Below are 23,168 nucleotides of genomic sequence, written 5' to 3'. Positions count from 1 at the left end.
CATCACATCGTTACTTTAACTTAACCTAATGGCTACAGCACTGCGCGCTAAGCTGTAAACAATGTGCATGCGCGAGTACAGGGCATGTCTAGTCTGGCATCACTGCCTGAAGGTGGCTACAAGTCCACGCAAGTTGCAAGTGGCCGCGATATATACGTCACAGCCGTAAGCCGCGTCAGCGCTCGGTGGTCGGCCACCTGGCAGACGGTAATTCGCCGCGCTTCCGCCAGAGCGCGCGTAGCGCATGCCGCATTGTTGAGCGATCTGGTTTGCGCTTTGCGCGCCACGTCGTGTCTGCCGTCTGGTTCACCGTCGTCATCGTTGTCGTCACCGTTGTCATCGTCCGTGCGTCGTCTGCATATTGTTGCCGCGGGGCGGGTACGCGCACAGGTTGTCTGGTCGTCACGCTCATTGCTTTCACCGCGAACAACGCACTCCGTGCGTCGCTATGGATCACATCGGCCTGTTGCTGCAGCACTCGCAATACGTGTACGCTATCCCCGTGGGTATCGTGCTGATATGCGCCATTCTCGTATTTGCCTTCGGCTTCAAGAAGGCCGAGCAGCCGCCGTTTGCTCAGCTCTCCTCGGGCTCTGACGTGGACCGGAAACTTTCCAGGAAGCGTGGCAAGATTCGTGAAAAGGTTAGTAAAACGTCGTTCGACAACCTGGCCTCCCTCCCTCCCTCCTTCCCTCCCTTTCTCCTGTGTCTCTCCTTCGCCCCTCATGTTCTTTTCTCTTCATGTTCTGTAGACACGTCGCGTTCACCCGCCATATGGTGGCTCGCTTGTGGGCGCGAGTCGATGCACACGCATACACACCCGCTAATCAGCTGGTCCCTCCGGTTCAAGAGGGTGGTCTCGCGAGGTGGCTGTTTTCCTCTCCCCCCCCTTCTTTCTCCCGTGCGTCGTTCGTGACGTAACGCCGCGACGAAGTCTGTTTGCTTTGTCAGCGTGGTCCGTGGCGTTTCCCGTCGTGTCCCCAGACCGGGATATTGCTCACACGATCTTGCCGTTCACTGCTAAATGGATCTTTTTATCAGCACTTTCTACTGAATTATTTGCTCTCTTTCTCTTTTTAAAGTCCAATTGCTTACTCTTTAATACTCAAATACCTATAGCTTTTTTGATACTAAATATGACATTTATATAGGATACTCCTTAAATATTCCAAGAGATTTTGAGAATGATTCGTTAATTAATTAAAACTTTTTATGTGACCATATGTCTCAAATAGCTCATTTTCAAAGAGATACTGCTTATCTTTTTTTGGGTCTGCCTCTTATTAAATAAAAAAATAATATATAATCCCAAAAGATTAGTCTTTATGCTTTTGAAGCGTATTCAAAGTTTCAAGATATTTTGATCGTTTTTCGACATTTCTGGAAAAAATGAAAGTCTTCCTTCAACCTTAACATCTTTGAAACTAGCCATTTTGGACATGGTTCGTATAAAGTTTTCATCTTAAATTAAATATGAGGAATTATCCTTAAAAATTTTTTAGAATACTTAGGACTATCCTGCATAATAAATAAAACTTATAATTTGATCATCTATTTTTAAATGTGCTAACTTTTGAACATATGTGATAAAAAAGAGAGCTTCATTTAACAATAAATATAATAAAGGGCATATAAGCTTCATTTAATTTAAATGTTAATTTAATATTTAATTTTATTTTGATAAATGATAAAAATGTACTATTATATATTCCTTTCAATATTATAAAAAGTTGTGTTACATTTTAATAATTTTAAATCAGATGTCATATATTGTATACAACTTTATCAAGTATTATATATTTTGTTATAGAAAGCTGCTAATGGACAAGTTGCATCTGAGAAAACAAGTCCAGCTAAAAAGACATTAGCAGCAAAAGTAGAAGCTCCTAAGAAAGCTACCAAAGGAGATGATGTTGAGGGTAAATTAAAAGAGCGTAAACAAGAAGACAACAAGATTGTTGGTACTAAGAAGGAAAAGGAACAACTATTGACTAAGGCTGGCAAAGAGAACAAAGTGGAGCAGACGAAGAATAAGAAGAATTTGAAGAATTTATTCCAGGAAAAACCAGTGGATTTTGACGATGGTTAGTTGATTTGCAATAAGCTCAAAGTAATTGCATAAACAAAACGTATCTTGTCTATTTATGTTAATACAAAATGTAAAATTTACATATATTAGCATAAGTAAATAAGATACATTTTGTTCGCAATTATTTTAAATTATTATCTATTGTTGTCAATATTAATAATTGATAACAGGAGATTGGGAGCAAGCTTATTCACGCAAGGATAAGAAGAACAAGAAGAAGGAAGAAGAATCTCCTTCAAAGAAAAACAAGAAAGCTTCTAAGAAGACTGATTTAATAAATGAAGCTAAACAGAAAGAACAAGAGAAACCTGAGATTAAGGATAAGATCGCTAAGGAAACTGAAAATAAGGAGCTCAAGGAGAAGGAGAAAAAAGAAGTGATTCTCACATCTATTTCCAGCGAGGAAATAGATAAAGTTAAGGAGCCACAGAAAGAGGAACAGAGCAAGGTATAACTTTCTTTTACATAGTATTAAAACTTTTCTGTTGACAATCCATAAATGAAACATTTGATCGCAGATTGAAAAAGTCGAGAAGGAAGAGAAAAAAACTGGAAAATCGAAAAAGAATAAGAAAACTTCTGAAGGCGAGAACACACCCGCTTCAGTACCATCTACACCAAAGACAGATAATAAGCCTATCGTGGAAGAGCAGCAGAAAAAGCCGGCGAATGCCGAGAAAGTAAACAATGTGGAAGAAAATAAAGTGGTAGAAAATCAAGAGAAAACCGCCGTGTTCGACGAATTAGGAGGTTTGTTGCATTAACGAAGAAATTACGAGATTTTATTTCGAATTGTGAATTTTATTTAAATTTCTTGTAATTTGTGTTCTAGACGTCTGGACAGAAGCAAAACCACAGAAAAAAAGTAAAAAAAAGGCTCGTAAAGATAACTGAGGATAATTACGTGTAACGCTAATGATATTACTCCTTGCAAAAAGGAATAGAGTGAGAATTCTGTTCGGTCCAAAGGGCGTTTGTCGCTTTCGACAAATCAGGTGTGTTTCAAATGACTTGCTAATCACCACCTGACCAAATCGTTCCTTTTCCCTTGTACATAATATCAATCAAACTTAGGTTATTCAATTATGACTTTTTAGTTGTCATGACTTGGAGATGACATGAAAATGTTGTAAGAAGATTTTTTTTTGTATGTTTTTCATTTCTTGTAGTCCACGCTATCTTGCATTTAATAAGAATGGCATAAGTCATAGTTTTCACCAAGCAAATTCTTGTATACACATTAGGTTTCATAGGTACCTTTACGCATATCCATAATAGGGTATTATATTTTATTTGTGTAATTGTAACTTTATATATATATATATATATATATATATATATATATATATAGAGTGGATATGTATCATAGTTTTATAATGATTCTGAATGGTACTTATGCCATTTACGTTTTGCGTCTTTACGAATTAATAATCTTACAGAGAATATTTTGTACGACCATACTATATTTCTATGTTAAGAACAATAATTATGTGCGCATTATTGTATCTCGCTGTTACTTAAACGCCGATTCTTCTCATTGACATCTCATATTATATGTATTTGTACGAACGGTTGAAAGGCAAACATAGAAAGTACATCTCTCGGTAATATTCATAATGCAGGACAATCTTTGGAGACGATAAAAACTTATATTGTTGACGTGTAGAATGGATTTTAATAAAAATCATATTTTTCTACACGATTAAGTCGCGCTTAGTGACTGATTATTTTCTGCTTCAAGTACTCAAGAATCTATCTTGTAATAATTAATGAATTTCCATATTTATGTACATCAGCAATATAAGTTTTATGGATGGATGTAGATAACATTACGTATATTTATGGCAGTAGAAGTCATACATGTGATAACGACAATGATTAACTTTAATAGATCCTGATTTATATTCTGTTGCACATTATGCAACAGAATACGTATATACATGTTGAAATCAAGAGAGACAAAATCTACGTTCGTGCTATATCCTACAGTGATTCACGGATAATTATTTGTTAATTATTTGATGCTGTTGTACTTCATGTCGGTGAAAATCTAACAATAATAACTTTGAGTAGAAGAAAATTTATTCGGCAGAAAGCAAGGGGAAATGATCCAAAATTTTTACGACATAGATTTGTACCTATATATAAACGTTATGAAGAAATATTGATTTCTTGTTGAATACTTCCAGAGGTGAAAAGTATATGTATATATTTTTATTTTCATCGTGCATCGAGATGATTAACAATTTTACTTGCGGACGTGAATCGAATAATATATTGCTCTTTCATTTTTGACTATATTTTTACGTTATTGTAATCAAGTCACAGAACATATTACTATGATAATTTTATAATTATTATAATTATAGTTAATAGATCTCATATAACTTCACGTCTTCATAAAAAAGGTAGAAAAGAGATACGAGGACTACCAAAATGATATTTTTGTATAGTTTTTTTTATATAATTGAATTTTTTTTGTCAAATCAAATATTACAAACAGTTTTCTTAAACATTTATCGTTACGCAATAATTGAATAATAATCGAGACGATCAAATGCACATCAATTATCGTTTATGAATAATAGACCAGCCGTTCATCTCTCATGTTATGCAGGAGAGATAATACATCAATTTCTTAATGACGTTAGAAGTAATTTACAGAAAGATTTTATCATATATACTTTATTAACATTACTATCAGAATGTGTTATCAATAACTCCTTTATTGCTATTAGATGCTAAGCTCTGTAAAATGAGCGCTGCACACAAGAATGTTATACATTGGAGATATCGGAAAAGTTAGATTTCTCTCAAAAAATGTCATAACTTATATTTTATCAGAAACAGAATAAGAATGAATACATATACATACATGTGTGTGCGTGTGCGTGTGCGTGTGCGTGTGCGTGTGCGTGTGCGTGCGTGCGTGTGTGCGCGCGCGCGCGCGCGCGTGTGTGTGTGTGTGTGTGTGTAAAAGATTACGAGAATGATTTGAATGAACGAGCAGATTATTATCGTTGTTGTGTACGTGATAACGTTTTATTCTAAATAATTTACGAATTAAGAAAAATGTCTGTTAAAAATTGCGTAAAATTCATGTATCGATAATTTTAAAAAGAGAGCTAGTGAAAGAGGAAGAGAGTGAAATGATTTGAGATGTATGACAATATTGTGATAAGAATATTATACCTGAGCATTGCTTGAGTGTTGCAAATTAACGCTGAAATCACTCGTAGCTTTTATGTGTAAAAAGGAATCTTGGGGAGAAAGTACCTCTATCCTGTTCAAATAGCCATTCATATTTTGTATACTTTATAGTAATATATTCTCGTAAGTGCACACACTCGCATACGAGATCATCGTGCAAGATGAAGTTCTACCGTTACATTGGCAAAAGAATTCCGCATTGCCGTGAAGTTTACAGAAAGGGAGAAAAGAGTAACAATAATATATTGAGCGAGCTTGAATTTTAAACCAGCAAGAACTGTATTGTCACGCATATATCAAATTGCTTACCGATTGTATACGTCCCGTGCCAAAAGCAAATATCATCTCTCTTTTAGATCATATTTGAAGCTGAATTTCATAGAATAATTCGTGGGTATCGAAGGAAATTTAGCAACGCTATTTACGGCCGCTCTCACATATATCCAATTTAATACTGTTTGAAATTAATTATTTTGATTAATAAAAGTACTGAATAACAGTGCTTTTAATATTCAAAATAAGTAATTGATCACTACTTTCTGTATAGTAAAATCGGATCTTTTTTAATATCCTCCAAAAAAGGGCAGATTTTTGCCCAAAACGATGTAAGTAAAAGAAATAGTGTTTTTTGTAGATTTTCTTGAATATGATAAAATTATTAAAAAGTTTGTGACAAAGGAAACATCTTGAAAAATAAGTAAGAATATTGAAATTTGTTTCAAATATATCATGTTCATGCTCAATTTTCAAGGTGCTCCTTATCAATCCCGAACTTTTTATTAACATCTCTTTTCTGTAAGGACGTTCAAGTCTTTTATTTAAACAATAACAGGACTGCTTAAATTTCCTCTCATCGCTTGATTCTTTGCGACATTGTAATCATCGAAGAATGTCAATTCAACGATAATAATTAGCGATTGTCTGAATAGCTAACCAAATAGCTGAGTTAATTTACACAATAGAGTTAAGTTCTTTTTTCGAAATCGCTATAAAATTATTTTTCGAGTCTGTATATGCAATAAAGCTGAATGTGTATGTGATCTTTCGTGTATCGCGGGGAGTTGAAGCGGCAGATAAAGATACATATATTACGATCAGTATCGATTTGTTTTAGTGCAAAAATACCAAATTATTTAATGATCTAATGATAATTGTTAATCGCAGTTTGCTGTATCGTCTACTTATGACAAAATAAGTTACGATCCATGACAAAAGCATAAAATTACTAGTTGTGAAGAAATAGTATGTGAAATGTATTCGTGAAGCTTGAAGAGTGACTTAATATTATTCGTAATGATTCAACCAATTTATAGTTTAACAGACTAGTTTAGCAGAGTATTTACACTCGCACAGAGAGAAGACCGAACAAGTAGAGTCTGGACGGACAACTTTCGAGTTATAAGAAAGAAGTTAGCATATTTTTCTAAACAATGTTCCAAATCGCCACGTCGTTTACATTGCGAGTCGTTTACATGATGATTCGTGATAGAATTGCGGTCGAATTTGGCGAAACGCACTGGACGTGCATCGCGTTCCCTCGTAAAAATTTTTCTTAAAATTTTTCATATAATTTTTTATAATTTTTATGTAAATTTCAAAGTTTTTTAGAATTTTTAAATAATTTTAAATTTTTTAGAAAATTTCTCAGATTTTTTATATAAATTGGAACACTTTAGAAATATAATCGGAAAAGTCGGCAGAGCTACATCTTTTCTGAAACTCTTCATGTATATAAATTCTAAAATATTCTAAGATATTTAAGATTTTTCATTCTACAATTTCTGATGAAATTTTATAAAATCTGAAAAAGATTTTTTTCAGAAATTAAAGAACGAGAAATTTAAAAAATCTTAGAATATTTCAGAGTTTATATATATGAAAAATGTAAACTTTCTCAGCATTTCTGAAAAGTGTTAATTTGTATAAAAATTCTAACAATGAGAAAAATTTTCACTAGTATTAGAGATATTCCAAATATAAAGTGATGCAAATTTGACATTTGTATTCGCGACAGTGGAATTATCACGTCGATTATCACGAGATGTTACGAGATTCGAACGGGGAGAGCGATACTCTCTCCTACATGTAGAATACGGGGAAGATTTACGTGAATCGCAATTAAATACTGACGAAGAAGCGCAAGACGTGTTGGACGAACTGACTAAAAACTCGAGGAAGTATTATATTGCTACTGTACATATGTATATTAACGAGCAATGTTATTATTAAATGTGCAATGTTGCGTCATACGATTCATCGATACGGACTCTGCGGCGGCAGGGATCAAGAGTTTAGGGATATTTCTCTGAAAGAAGAATCGATCAGCGTCTGATAATACGTGTGCGATCTATTTATTCTGAACATGATACGAGTTAAATCTCATGACATACAATAGATTTGAATAGATCAAATGGAAACACCGATGATGTACAATTGTATTATTATTTAAAAAAGATTTAAAAGAGATTCTCGGTTTCAACTCGTCTCATTTTCAAAATGGACATAGCAAATGGACACGCCGGCATAATAGACTTGATTATCATAAATCTGTAGTGTGCCGCTCATTTTTCACAGGGCCAATCGACGGTCTTTCGGATATGGTTCACGTAAATTTGCAAATATATATTTCCAATTTGTGCATCGAAGTAACGACGCAATTACGATGGCCTACTTTGGATGAATGTAGCTACAGTTTCACAACTATGGCACACACGAGGACTTTGATCGCATTCAAAATATCGACTGTAATGTAAAGATAAGATAAGAAGAGAAAGATATATATATATATATATATATATATATATATATATATATATATATATATATATATATATATATGTATATATATAGAATAAATAAAAACGCGATACAACAGTATCGAATATACATATATTATATTAATATAGAATTATTGCATATAATTTATTTTATTCACCGAGGGATTGCTGCGATCATGACAACGCGCGCGCGCGCGCGACAAATTAATGTTAAAATTCATGATATGTAATACACACACACACACACACACACACACACACACACACACACACACACACACACACACACACACACACACACACACATCATATATATAAAAGAAACATACGTCACTTAAAATACGTGTGTTTCAATTAACTTAAATTTTATCATTAACTTATGTTAATATTAAGGCAAACCAAGAAAATGACACAGACGAAATACTTGCGTATGAAACTAATGGGATCGAAGATAGTACTAACGAGAAATATTCTGTTTCTGCGAATCGCACATGATTGTGCGCTTCTCTCTCATCTGGAAATTAGACTATACACATATATATTTGTGTGATATTTAAAAGATACACATGTACACATAAATATATATTTTCGCATTTATCTCGCTCGGCGAACAGAACATTTCTCGCGAAAATATGCTTTTCGGTTGTGATATTTATGGAAAATATGTGTGCGAGCGGAATGAGTTTTAAAACAAGTTTGATAAAAATGAAGAGAGAAAGAGAGGGGGAGGGAGAGAGAGAGAGAGAGAGAGAGAGAGAGAGAGACATACTGAATAAAAGTTATATTTTTTCAGCATTTAATAAGGAGCATTTATTGCGCCTATCCAATATGTAGGTATATTTATTTAATATATTTTGGTATTTGAAGACGGAATATATAGACCGGTAATAATATATATATATATATATATATATATTAGGTGTTGGAATTAATTCGTAGCGTTTTACAAGTGATGGGAAGTACTTTCATTAATGTATTTTTTAATGCTCATGTGAAATAAATAACATTCTTTCATTAAAAAACGCTACGAATTAATTCCAACACCTAATATATATATATATATAAGAATTTTTAATTCATTTTTTCTTTTATTAATTGAGCGAATGTATCTTTCATTTATTTTGCGGATAACTTTTTATATTATTAGAAATACTTAAGTAAGTGTTTTACTTGTACAATCCTTATCTATTCAATTTATTTGTATCTTATCCAATTATGCTTGGATAAATAAAATGGCAAATTTGTATGCCACATATATTTAGTTGCAGTTTCACTAGATTAACATTTTTCTTTATATATTCATCGAAACTTACAATAAGGATTACATATTATACAAATACAATATACATATAAGTAGATTCCTTTTGAAAATTTGTAATTTCTACAGCTCTTTCCCAATTATTCCTATCTTATCCTGATAGCAAAATGTTAGCGTGCAAATTGGCAGCAAACGATCAGATTTTGACTACAAAACCATAATCTAATATCATAATTATTTTTATTTGCGTAAATGGCCTTTTTTAGTGTATTTGCTACATTTTCTTTTAAATTGTTTTACCGGTTTCTCTCCTTGTTCTCCGTTATTTCTTGCTTTAACAATTTTGCTTTCAGATTCCGTTATTGATCTTCTTGTCTTGTTGTTGACCAGTAACCTGGCGGATTTCTTGGACGTTCTGTTTTTGCTTTTAACTCTTTTCCTTCCTTTTTTTCTTTTCCTTTTCTTACGATCCATGTTGGCGATTATGGCTTCGGCATTCGCCGATATTTTAATCTTCGATTGTTGAGTAGTGATCGTCACTCGTGTGAAGGAATCATAGAGAACGTCCCCACAAAATTCGCCGAAACAATACTCCTCGCCACATTCTTTGCAGGTTTTCACGCTGCTTTCAATTATTCCTGCACGATTTTTACTTCGTCTGATAGGGCTCGTTGGCGAGCGGCGTTCTTTCGCTATAGTCTTCGCCTCTAATTTACCCATCTCCACCTTGAAGAACGAAGAGATTAAAGAGATAAAATTTAGTTTTTATAATTTTATAATATAAAATAATGTTAAAAAATTCACAAATTAATTGTGTAAGAATAGATCTTTACCAATTTCGAGAACATCTCTTCATCTTGGCGAAGTTTTGGTCTGATTGGAGTCAGCATTCGCCAATCGATAGCGACTTGTTGCAGCTCCTGCAGATCCAATCCCCTCATATCCGGTGGAACTGGATCTCCGTAAGCCCATTCCCTGCCGATGTTTTTGAGTTCTTTTTTAGTCGCTTTGCAAGAAAATTCTTTGTCGCGAACCTTCGTGTCCTCTCTTTTTACCTATAATTTTTTTTCCAATTAGAATCTCATAATTATAAGTATTATAAAAATTATCTAAATCTTAATTATCTAAATCTTATCTATCGAAATTAACTACTTCAATTCCAGTCAGAAATGAATAATAGAATCGACATCGAATCGAAAGCGTCAAATTGCCGTCGATCGACGTCGAATCGACATGTGGAAATTGATATTAAAAAGTGGGATTCGAATCCGGGACCTCTGGATTATGAATCTTTTGCGCGTTATCCGCTATATTACTTCTTTAATTGATAAGTATATTATTTATTGTCTACTTCAATTATAACTAGTTAATCCAGCGCACGAAATTACATAGATATAATAAAAATATCATCATTTAACAGATATAATGAAATATAAACAATTTACATTACTATGAGATGACGTTAGGTAAGAATTAAATAACCTAATCTTGCTTGACTGATGTCGTGTCGCGATCAGAATAAAGGGAACACAATAAAAGGAACAGAGAACAGAGAACAAGAATTTCAACTTCAGAAATAATGTATTGTGGAATACACTGTTTCTGATGGATTGAAATTCTTATTCTCTATTCTTTGTTCCTTGTTCCTTTTATTGTGCGGAGCCTCTAATGGGTTCAAGGAATGGAAGTAATTTGTTACTTGTAACGAAGTTACACTTACAAGTTACTTTTTTGGTAACTGCGTTACTTTTTTTTTGATAACTGTAATGGTAACGAAGTTACATTTTTTTGATAATGATAATGAATTTTACAATTACTTTTTCATTACTTTGCACATGATTGGACACAAATCACTCATAGCTTGAGATTAGAAAGCTCTTAGGTCCGTCCCGCTGCGATTGGTAGTCGTCGATTTTAAAAAAGTAACGGAAAAATAACGAAAAGTTACTTTTTCAAGTAACGGTAAGTAAGTAACGAGTTAGTTTTACAAATCGGTAACTATTCAGCAAACATCAAATATAAATACAATATAACGTGGAAGTAACAAATAATGTAACAGATGTTACACTCTGTTTATATTATAATTATATAACTTTACTTTATATATATATATATATATAATAACTGGATTATGAAACATTACATTGTTTCGTTATTTATATGTTACTAGAACATAACAATATACGCGCTTCGCGCGCTCTATTAACTTTTCGACTTATAAACTTTTACATATAAGTTTTAAAATATAAATTAAAATTTAACTTTCCAAAAACTCAACGAATTATAAATTTCAAGGCTAACAAATAATAGCAAAGAGTCTAGCATGATGTAGGTACTCAAATAATTATATATTTATATATTACAATATAAATTCCAGACGTTTCGGTTCTCACAGAACCATCTTCAATGGACAATGAACTTACAAATTCATCAATCTTCTAAATTCCTACTCGTACAATGCAGTCTTGTCTTATTCGGTTAGATTACAATTTTTTTGTGATTCCTCCTTTATCTTCGCTATTATATAGCGAATCCTAATGATTACTTATGAAATTATTTGTTCAATAGCTCGCCATTACACTATGACGTTAATATATCTACCAATATTCAATCATCAGCACTTATTATAACCAGCATTTTTATTTTCAAGCATTTCAAAACATTTCTGAATTACATTTTAGCATTTAATGATACCTACTTCCTCATTTTTCTTAAACTTAAATTATCACATTAATATATGTATTTTTGAATGTGTTATTTGTTATTTAACATTTTATTTGACTATATATATTTTGAGTTATGCAAATTTAAACAATAGCATGGGATTTTGCTAATGTAATTGCCTTCTATGAATATTAATTACTCACGACCTCTTTTTTAAGGTTTTCATATCAAAATAATTATTTCATAATCGATTGTAGCTCTACTGTTAATCTATAGTTTATATTATGTGTAGTATTAGTAGTACTATTTTTAGTACTAAGATTTTTAGTATTGAGCAGCTTATATGTAGAAGTTATGTGAATGTATATATTTATTTGCATATATTTTAAAATGTTTTATTTTTTGTTAATTTTGTAACCAAATACTGTTTTCTAAACAAAACAAATATTTCAAGGCTATTTTTATGGAAGGCCACATTACCACCCATTTTTTCTTCGAGTCATGCAACATTTGCCACATTTTTATTAATAGTATCCATAATGGAATTAGAAAGATGATTGTATGCGCAGTAGGTTGAAAGTAATGAGGGAATCTGTCAGCCAATCAAATTTTGAGCTAATTTGTAGAGATGTATATAACTCGTTCACACTATAAATAAGTTCAATTTCTGATTGATCGAGATCTCAGATCATGTAACAGGTCCTCCGCGTTGGTTTACCTTTTTAATTCCACTATGATAGTATCCTAAGTAATCAATATTTTGTAACTTTGAGTTCAGAATTGATTCAACAACATTTTAACGAATGTAATTGTCAAATTTTAAATTATTTAAATTATTATAATAATTTAAATTATTTAAATGTTGATTATTAACAAAGTTATTGTGTAAAATGTACTGGGAGTGTCATAATACTTCTCTTCTATTAGTAGTAGTTCTTTTAATATTATAAGAAAACGTAGTTTTGAAATTTGTATGAAATAAAAAAGTTAAACTTAAGCACACAGAGTATTAGTTTTATTAATGTTCATTTGATAAAAAATTGTTATACTAAATTAAAAAATAAAATCTAAGTGATATTATCTTCAAGGATTGGCAGGAAAGATTATATCCGATAAAGATCTTTATTGGAATTTGTTTATTAAAATTATGATTAAAATATTGTGAAAGTTAGAAGGTGTTAACAATTAAATTACAATTCTTTGAAGAATATAATAGCATCAAATCTTTAATTCATTATCATTTAATTAAATGACATTTAAGATTATAATAACATGAGTAATGAAAATATATGTCTTAATTTCATAATTATATAATGAAATTATAACAAAAGACATTAATATATAACATATATTGATGTATCTTTTTGTACGTTTTAATAATAAATAAATTTTTATCATATTATAGAATATTACATTTTTAAGATTATTTTTAAGATTATTCAAATTCCGTTCAAATATATACATATGTATATGATATATGTGAATAATTATTTTATTTAAAAATAAACGTCATATAAAAACGTCATCTATTCTAACGTCATCTATTCTATTATTTTCCTAATCTTTCTTTCTTTCCGTTTACTTTTTCTTTCTTTATGTATTCTCCTTTCTATGAATTCTTTCCTTTTCATAAAAGCTAATTATAATTAAGAATAAAATGATACAAAGATACTGAGATAAATATTATGATTTTATTATAGTATATAACATTATATTTCCTTTCGTAACTCCTTTTCTTCTTTTTTTTTTGCTTTTCTTTTTCCATCTCCTTTCATTTTTTTTAAATCCCTTTTTTTTATGAATTTTTTTTCCTTTTCTTTTCCCATTTCAATTCTTTCATTTTCATGAATTTCTTTATACATGCACATATAATTTAAATACTAATATTTTGCTCTACATAATGTTATGCTTCGTTTCAGATTTCTTTTCTTTCATTTTATTTTCCTTCTTATTTTTTCTCCTTTTCTTTTTTGTTATTTCTTTCCTTTTCTTTCTTTTCAATCTTTTCTTTTCTATAAATCTTTTCTTTCCAATAATAACTGAGAATGAAGTACTATTCATAGATATTATATATATATATATTATATATATATATATATATAGTATATATTGTGCGCGCGTGTGTGTGTGTGTGTGTGTGTATATATATATATAGTATATATAGATATATAGAAATCTGGATGAAATTAGAAATCTATTACGGTTTTTTAAATTTCTATATATATATATATATATATAGAAATATTTTCTATATATATATATAGAAAAGGATTCATAGAAAAAGAAAGGAGAAAAGAAATATAAGGAAAAAGAAAAGAAAAGAAAAAGGAAAACGAAGGAAAAGATATATAAAAGGAAGCATAACGTAATTAATATATATATATATATATATATATATCTTTTCTTTTCTTTTTCCTTATATTTCTTTTCTCCTTTCTTTTTCTATGAATCCTTTTCGTGAAAAATATTAATAAGAAAAAATATAATCGAGAGATACTAATATTTTGTTCCACATAACGTCAAAAAATTTTTTAATTTAACACATGAAAATGAAAATAGTTACGTTTCGACACCGATCTGTCATTCTCAATGTTATAGTAAATATAATTGTAAAATTGTCGGAAATCTATATAGTTAACAGTATTCTTCATGTTCTGTATTATAAAGTTGTCAGTTAATATTATAACTTAATAAACAATCTCATCGTTGTAAATTCTCGGCAGTAAAACCGTAATAATCTTATTAGATAAAAAGTTGAGAGTATATGAAAAAAGAAAATGCAAAATGGAACTTCTTATTTTAATTTTTACGTAAAAATGAATTTTTAGTGCAAAAATGAAAATAAGAGGAATAATCATCAATAATCTTAATTTTGACAAATGATACTTAGGACATGATCCTGAACAACATTCAAGAGGTTTTAACTATCAGTCGGACACCTTGGGTAATGCTAATGCGATACTGTAACTTTCCAGCATCATAACTCAAAAAATACTTAATGAAAAAATATTTTCTTATAGCGTTTTGGAAAACTCTCGACATTAGCTATTAGATTCTGAAAACAAAACTAGGGTGTTTCATTAAAAAAAATTGATGTGACCTTGACCTAACCTTGGCGACGCTACTCAAAGTCAAACTGATAAGATCATTATAAATTTTTTTAAACTCTATAATTTTTGTCTAAAACATTTTTCTCAAAAAATGCATACTTTTTGAGATATTCAGTCAGCCCGGAACTTTTGGCAGGCACTGTATAACATCTCAAGTTACATGTTGTATTTATATTATCTATTATATTCCGTTATATAGAAGCAATATAATAGTATAGTTATATATTTGTGTTTGCTGGGTAGTAATGATAACTTGTTACTTTTTCTATCCGATAACGAGTAACTTGTTACTTTTGAAAAGTAACTTTCCATTCCTTGAATAGGTTATGTTTACATCGTGCACTTAGGCCTATATGGTAAGTATTTTTGTTAACCTATAGGATAAACAAGCTATATTCGGATTGTGTTCGGTTTGATTTGCGAGTATTCATTGATCATTCATTTTACTTCTAATCAAAGAGAAACAAAAGATCTTAATTGAATTATTTTTACGTTATAACTTTTCTTGTACTTAGTTGGATTAAAACGAAAAATTTCCTACTCAATTTTGAATAAATCAAGTAGCATTTATGATCTATTTTTAAGTAAAAAATTTTTTTATTCATTTGGATTGAAAAACTGCATTTCTTATTCAGAATTGTGAATTGAGCAGTATTCATGACGCACAGAAATGGTTGATATTATTTTTAGATTCAACTGAATTGAAAAACTGTGTTCCCTATTTATAATTTTGAATTGAGTAGTATTCACAGTGTACAGAAAATGCTAATATTATTTTTAGATTAAAAAGAGATATGCTTCATGCAACTTCTATAAATGAACAAAAATGCATTCAGGATTGAAAAGCATGATTTATTTTAACATTCTTGAATCTATATTTCTGAAAATCTAAATTCATTTCAATTCATTTCAATCCATTCTTGTTTACTAGGTAGATATAGACTACATATTCTAAGATTTTTAGATATCTTATTTTATAATTAAAAAAAATACTTTAAACTTTTTTTAGATTTTTAAAATTTTATCAGATATAATGAGTGATCTAATGACATAATGAGAAATCTCAACATTTTTCAGAATTTATGTATGTGAAGAGTTTTAAAAAAAGATGTAAACTTCCTTGTCATTTTTGAAGTGTTCTAATTTGTATAAAAGTTTGAGAAATTTTATAAATACATACTCTGAAAATTTCTGAAATTTATCCAAAATACCAGAAGGTTTACGGGTTATCGACGTGTTTTTATCCGTTGCTATAAATGCTAACGTTTTATAAATCTTGCTGTTCACTAACTCATTCAGGGCGAGGAGCGCACTCTGACACTGAATTGTTCTCCCGCGAGGGCGAGGGTATGTTGAGGAAGAAGGAAGGGAATTTTTTTGACTTATCAAGAGAGCAGTCTTCCATATCAGGAGACACGGTAGTGTCTCGGAGCTAAGATAAGCGCAACGACTACCATATTTTTTTATGCGAGACTACAAATTGCAAGGGATCGAGATTATTGGATTTTAATAACGGCTGAACCGATCAAGTTTTACATACGCTTAATCGATAGCTTCCCCTCGAATTGTGTAATAAAAGTGCTTTTATTTTTTTTCTTAGTGCCCTACGAACGGAGATATTGCTATGCAAAGTTGCGATGTGAAATTTTTAAGATACGTTGTTATTATGTTTATGTTACTGAAATATAATATAATACTATTGGAACAAGAGCTGGCGCGAATTTCGCGATCCGACAAAGAGTGTTTCAAGTGGTATCTTTATTTTTTCTAACCTACACTTAGCTATGTGCAATATCGCCTATACAGCACAAAAACTTGCAGCAACATTGCAGAAATATTGCAATATTACAGATTGCGCTATAATATCGTTGTAACATTGTAGATATTAGGAATTGTAATATATATAATACATATTATTTTATAAATCTTGCAGCATTGTTATAGAGACATTAAAAAACATTTGGTTTTTGAGTAATGAATTGTTGTCACATGTGAAAACATACGTTAATTACATATTATATGATTGTTAGTTATTTTCATTTTAATTTATGGCTTCTGCACACTCGCGGCAAAATGCGACGCAGTAATCAATGAACATGTTAGGAGCTGTATAAGCTTATTTGTTATCGCATTTTGCCGCGCGGCAAGCGTTTCCGTGTTCACAGTGTGCAAGAACTATTAAGCTTATTTTACAATGTGCTCTTTGTTTTCTATTTCTTGTTTTTTATCTCTTACGTCATCGCTGTCGAGTGAGGCGCTGTGCTACGAATTCGCGCAGCGCGACTTCATTGTGCATTGACTTATACGTTTCCTTTTTTAATTCGAAAACTACAGCGAATATCTCAAAATGGTATTAGACTTTTTTGTTCTTCTTGACCCATTCTACGCCTCAATGCGGCTCTTACCTTATTTCTAAGACATCCTGTATATACTTGCATATCAAATTTGCAATTAAGTATAAAATATAATAATTGTAATATAAAATATTTCGGTGCATGAGTCTTAATCACTTAAATTTTAACAGCCATGTGAACTTCCATAAGCACCGATCGTCTTTAATAGTATCTCGTCGGTGGTATAGGTTAGAAAAAATTAAAGATATCATTTGAAACGCTCTTTGTCGGATCACGAAACTAGCGCCAGCGCTCGTTCCAGTGTTATATTTCAGTAGTTCATCATCGTCCTTTAGCTAGTACGTATTGTTGGACGTTTCGGCGCGAGAATGTGTTAGCGATGTAAGAAGTGCTAGCGGTGCATGATAAACGAAATTATACATTAATATTTGTTAATTCAACTAAGAAATGATAATAAAAAGCGATTTATTTGTCATCGATCTCCATTTGTTCATGTAACTTAATATTGAATAACAAAAAAAGATCAAACGGAAATGAAATTATACACTAGTATTTGTTAATCAAAATCTGCGGCACACGATGCTTGTTTTCCTACTGGATTGCTAGTTGAATTAAAGTCTTTCCACCGTATTGGTTGCAATACTGGTACTGACAGCAGTCAATATGATGGCAGGGTTCTCATCCAACTAGCTATCTAGCAGGAAAACAAGCATCGTGTGCCGCAGGCTTAAGTTAGAAAATAATGACAAAGCAATCTATTCGATCTCGATCTCCATTTGTTTATAACTCATCCTAGCGAAAAAAAAAATTTTTTTAAAGTACAAAAAACTATATAGATTGAGAAAAGATATCCGATAAAAAATGTTTCATGCATGAATAAATATGTATAAATATGTATAAATATTCATAAATATGTATAATCATATACGAAATATAATATATCCATACATGTTCATATATCTCTTTTTCTTTTGTAAAATTATTTTTAGTGTAATAAAAATAATAACAGTAATATGAAAACATTAAAAATAATTAAAGGGATAATTTTCGCATTGTTTATGTAAAAAAAACAAGTTTGGAAAAATGTAAAAAAAATTGCTCATACACAATTATGCATAATTTTTTATATATTATACATGTATATAAAATTGTGATCTAACAGTGTCAAGTGTTTACTTCTTTAATTTTTTGTGGTAACATTTGAATGAACAAGGTAATACAATTATGGATTGTATATTATTTAATTGGGATTTAACTTGGCATTAATTATTGATATCAAATGATTCATATTATTAAAGTTAAATAAATGACAAAGATAGTACCACCTAGTTTTATTTTTTAATTTGATAGAATTTAACTTGATTAGTTAAGACTGTATCATCTGGGTTTTAATTTTTCATTTGGTAAATGTTTTTTTTCGAGGAATAATTTTTGACAGAGTTAAAGCTGCTATTATTTCCCTTATGAAGGAAACTCAAAATCTAGTGTTTACACTCAATTAAAAGTTATTTCAGACGCTAAACTTGAGCGTTATTTTCAACTTGAGAGTTAACTTGAATGTTCTTTATCTTAGAATTGCCGTGTTATCTGCCCTGAAGCCTCTTTTCATTGAGGCTGAGAGAGTTCTTCAGTTCCGGTAAAATGTAATATTAAAAGATTTTTTGGATCACCGATGTCGAATCGGAACTAAAAAATTTGAAAATAAAAAATGGCTAAACCAATATTTGATCAAATATGACGGATGAATTTGTTAAAAGTTCTTTGATTTTTGTGAAATGTAATATTAAAGAATTTTCAGAGTTGCTGATTTCAAATTTGGAGCTGAGTCAAAATTAAAAAATTCAAAATAAAATGTGTGTGTGTTGGCTTCTTGTATATTCCAGAGTATTGTCAGCTTTTTTTGTGATAAGACCATCCAGACAGCTCTGTCCATTCTCTTCTATGTCCATGATAAACTGGATACTGGGATATTGATTGTTGAGGAATTAGTTTAAAAATTTATAAAGTTCTTCACTATCGCTCTGGTGAAAATTTTTCTCATAACTTTTATACGATTTGGAACATTTTTTAGAAATACTTAGAAATATTCGAAAAATTTACATCTTCTCTTAGAATTTTTCATACATGTGAATTCTGAAATATTCTGAGATTTATCATCTCATAATTTTTAAAAAATATTTTCAAAGTTTTTAAATTTTATAACATTTCTTCAGAAATTATACTTATGTTAATATACAAAAAAAATCTTAGAAATCTTAGGATACATGAAAAATTCTGAGAAAAGATGTAGACTTTCTGAGTATTTCTGAAAAGTGTTCTAATTCGTATAAAATGTGAGAAAATTATAAAATTAATACAGAAATTTTAAAAAATTCTGAGAAAAATGTTAACTAGAGCGTGTCTCCAGATTACGAATGTATCATCTATTATGTAACGGACCAAACTTCTGGTTTGCGCCATTAGATTTGTATCACTGGGTACGTATCTTGCGAAGAACCTGCTCTTCCTCAAAGTACTCCATAAAGATGTTTGCGATTACAGGAGAGATGGGAGAACCCACAGCTGTCCCGGAAGTCTGTTCGTAAAATTGGCCGTTGTAGAAGAAGTATGTGTATAGTTGTTAGGCAATGCTCATTTAAAGGGATGATGTTGTTAAGGATTTCATTATATTCAGAGTTTCTTTGATTGAACACTTTTATGAAAAGTGACGTTACATCAAAATTCACCAACATGTCTTCAGGATGAAGACGAATTTTTTGGATTTTTCGTACAAAATCTATCGAACTTGTGATATAATCCTTTCTATCAAAGGTTGTAATTTACGAGCTAGGAAACGACAGAGGTCATATACAGAGGATTTTATGGCACTAACAATTGGTCTGAGAAAGACATCAGATTTATTTTTGGTAACGCTTTAGTGATGTATGAACTGCACTCACTGCATAATCAAGAAAATCAGTCAGCTGCTTGCCGCACGTAAACACACGTTATGTTGTATACGGACTTATAGATGTGTTTCTTCCTTCGTGTGATTTTCAATCGCTGAATAATCAATCGTTTGTAATTGTCAGTGATTAATTAATAAATAGGTTAATAAATTTCTCATTTTATCAAGTGAATGCAATCGAAGTGTCAATATGTTGACAATTTATAAAAGAAGAATCTCATTGTGAGAACGTGCGATTTGATATCTACGTACTTAAAAGACATTTAATATTTGAGTGAAGAAAGTGAATTACAGTAAACGATTGTATCGAACACTTTTACAGTGCATCTAAATTTATTCCTCCGACTGTTTCAAGAAATTAGAGCGAAATGGAATTATTGAACATCTACAAGGTAATAACAATTTTATAATTAAGATAATAATAAGCTTTTTTGTGTATTACATCTTTGTTTTAAATATTTACAACTTTTTGCTAAGAAGCGCGATCACGTTTATAACACTTTTCATGTAATAAGTATGTAATAAATGCTACGAGCGCGAATAGCGCAGATAAAATTGTTAAAGAAATTTTTGAAAGAGAAAGGTGAGAAATTGGACAATAATTGTGTGCGACAAATATTATAACGCCTATTGACATACAATTAACTCTCTAACAAGTTTTCGGTCTTACATCGAATTATAAAAAACGCTCTTAGAATTTGTACTGAAATAATTGTTTGATTTGTATGTCAATAGTTTTAATTACGTTCTTATCGCACGTAATTGTCTAATTTCGCTGTTTTATTACATTTCTCTAACAATTCTATCAATGTAATTAAAAAACAATTTGGTACTCAAAGGGTTTATATTCATTTTAATTTCATCATTTTAATTTATAATTTAACGAAATTCGTATATTTAAAGTATGTGAAAGACAAAGAGATAATGTAGTAGAGAGAAAAAGTAGGAAGAAACGTGTTTTTATAAACGTGTGAATGCGTTCGATCGGTATGCACCCCGCATGTAAAGCGCTCTAACTGTGAATGAAATTTTCGCAAAGAAAAAATTGTTTTAGAATTAAGTCAGAAATATGACACTTTAAGGACAAACATTTTTTTTTAAATCACCCTGTATAGTGTTTCGTGTAATATCTTTTCTCATTAAACATGAAACTCTCAAGGAATCTTTAATTTTGGCTGTACTTAGCAAATTTGTGACATTTCATATGTATGGATTCATAAAAGGTCCTGTAAACATTTGAAAGTAACGTTTTATTTGCGTTATTCTATAGAACGTGTCAGAAACGTTGCATTTTTGCGTTAAATGACATTTGGAAGGTCATAAAAAAATGTTTTATGAAATAGGAATAACGTTTTGTGTAAAACATTTTCCTTGCAACTTATAAAAACATTGTTTCAACGTTACATATACAATGTTTTACTCATGAACAGTACGTAGTCTCGTCTTTAAATAGAAGTGATGTTGCATTTTCTTGTAATTAAAATCCGTCCACGAATAGAATAAAAGGCACAACATTATGAAATTTTTATTCCTGTTCTTATGGAACGATTTTTTGAAGGCAACTAAGTTTTCTTATGAATAATGAAGGCTTGCCTTAAAATTTAGAAAATTATTTTACAATTAGAACATCATATTGAAGAAAAACTTTCTTTTATATTTTTCTTAAAAGTAAGTTTTAAGATTAAACAAAAATTTGAAGGATCCAAATTTATGTTACAAAAATGTTAAAATTTGAATTGTAAATTAAACATAAATCAAGCGGATCATTTCTTGTTTCTGCAACGTTATAGAAACATTTCTAAAACTAAAGTTGCATCGTCTCTAACATCACAGGCAAGTTTTACAAGTGTCGCAAATGTAACGTCGCATATGTAAGGTAATTTTAACTGAAGTAGCGTTGTCTAGCTCTCCGAATGTGAACGAAATGTGATCAAAGTCTTCGATAAGCATAACAAGCGTGATAATATATTTTCAAGTAAGAAGACTTTATTTATTTGATAAACATTTAAAAAAAAGTATTATGCTTTCATTTTAGAGCCCTTGGGACTCACTTAAAAACATTATTTCATTAAAGCACAGATGAAAAATCTTTTAATGCTGCGTTTTTTATTCTGTTCTATATCGTTTTTTAAAATCGAGGAATTTAACTCGATCTTCTTTTTGATGGCAGTGCTGTATATTGCTCGACGATGCTCCATTTCGATTGACAGAAATGTAGATTAAATATTTTATGAAAACAATTTCCAACAGATTGTAGTAACATTTATGATAATAAGTTTGCTACAGCATTTCCGCTTTACACAAACTATCATTGTTTGTATAATGCCTCTAGATTGCCCTAAACGAAATTATTATTTCCCTACAGCAGGATGATAATTGAAGAGAAACTTATGATAAGCATCTATTTTTTTTCTCATGCCAAGGAATGTTTTGTTACCTGAATTGCTCTGATGAAAAGAATGGCAAGATTCACGAAATGTTGACATTAGCAATGAATCACTACACGGCAATAACTCACAAATTCTTTAGCATCTATGAAATTTGTAGTATATTATTATTAAATAGATATTTGTTATTGAACCTTTTCTGGTTTGATCTTAAACTCCGGACAATTTTCCTTGAGTCGCCGGAATTCCTCGTAAGAATTGCAAGTTGCTTTACTTAGATCGGGTATCAAATTCGCATCTTTTTTATCATCCTTCAGTAAATCGTCCAATTGGAAAGCCATTATCTAAATCTGCAATGCAAAAAAGAAGCTT

At 30.7% G+C, this 23,168-nt stretch overlaps 3 protein-coding genes across 5 annotated transcripts in view; 1 reads left to right on the top strand and 2 right to left on the bottom strand.

Annotated features, from left to right (window-relative positions):
- Positions 1-197: 197 nt before the first annotated feature.
- Positions 198-6,399, top strand: LOC105154989 (uncharacterized). The gene is made up of 5 exons (XM_011070837.2): positions 198-643; positions 1,811-2,084; positions 2,260-2,537; positions 2,608-2,839; positions 2,922-6,399. Exons 1-5 carry the CDS (start codon positions 449-451, stop codon positions 2,981-2,983), a joined length of 1,041 nt encoding a protein of 346 aa, XP_011069139.2. The 5' UTR covers positions 198-448; the 3' UTR covers positions 2,984-6,399.
- Positions 6,400-9,269: 2,870 nt separating this feature from the next.
- Positions 9,270-23,137, bottom strand: LOC105154986 (hypothetical protein). 2 transcript variants are annotated; one of them, XM_011070829.2, is made up of 3 exons: positions 22,991-23,137; positions 10,168-10,389; positions 9,270-10,060 (listed from the first exon to the last, which is right to left on the bottom strand). In XM_011070829.2, exons 1-3 carry the CDS (start codon positions 23,135-23,137, stop codon positions 9,575-9,577), a joined length of 855 nt encoding a protein of 284 aa, XP_011069131.1. In that variant the 3' UTR covers positions 9,270-9,574. The 2 variants fall into 2 exon arrangements, with proteins under 2 accessions (XP_011069131.1, XP_087268981.1); XM_087412855.1 differs by lacking the exon at positions 22,991-23,137 and adding an exon at positions 17,514-20,394.
- The window catches only part of LOC105154987 (uncharacterized), a 50,063-nt gene continuing 49,883 nt past the window's right edge, over positions 22,989-23,168 (bottom strand). The window contains exon 13 of one of the 2 annotated variants that reach the window (XR_015547229.1): positions 22,989-23,165. The gene's annotated coding sequence lies outside the window, so the exon portion shown is untranslated. The remainder of the gene's footprint in view (positions 23,166-23,168) is intronic. The other variant, XR_015547228.1, reaches the window with a different exon arrangement.

The sequence above is a fragment of the Acromyrmex echinatior genome, chromosome 13, assembly GCF_024713525.1.
Source record: "Acromyrmex echinatior isolate Ae372 chromosome 13, ASM2471352v2, whole genome shotgun sequence".
NCBI classification, from domain to species: domain Eukaryota; kingdom Metazoa; phylum Arthropoda; class Insecta; order Hymenoptera; family Formicidae; genus Acromyrmex; species Acromyrmex echinatior.
This window is presented reverse-complemented; position numbering and strand designations above follow the sequence as displayed.

What these genes read in the sequence shown, in the direction of transcription:
- LOC105154989 (XM_011070837.2), top strand. Translation starts at nt 449, where the DNA reads ATGGATCACATCGGCCTGTTGCTGCAGCACTCGCAATACGTGTACGCT. An exon ending in ACCAGTGGATTTTGACGATG is followed by an intron (nt 2,085 to 2,259) that starts GTTAGTTGATTT and finishes AATTGATAACAG; the next exon opens with GAGATTGGGAGCAAGCTTAT. An exon ending in AGAAAGAGGAACAGAGCAAG is followed by an intron (nt 2,538 to 2,607) that starts GTATAACTTTCT and finishes ATTTGATCGCAG; the next exon opens with ATTGAAAAAGTCGAGAAGGA.
- LOC105154986 (XM_011070829.2), bottom strand. Translation starts at nt 23,137, where the DNA reads ATGGCTTTCCAATTGGACGATTTACTGAAGGATGATAAAAAAGATGCG. An exon ending in TTAAGATCAAACCAGAAAAG is followed by an intron (nt 10,390 to 22,990) that starts GTTCAATAACAA and finishes AAAAAATTATAG; the next exon opens with GTAAAAAGAGAGGACACGAA. An exon ending in AAGAGATGTTCTCGAAATTG is followed by an intron (nt 10,061 to 10,167) that starts GTAAAGATCTAT and finishes TCGTTCTTCAAG; the next exon opens with GTGGAGATGGGTAAATTAGA.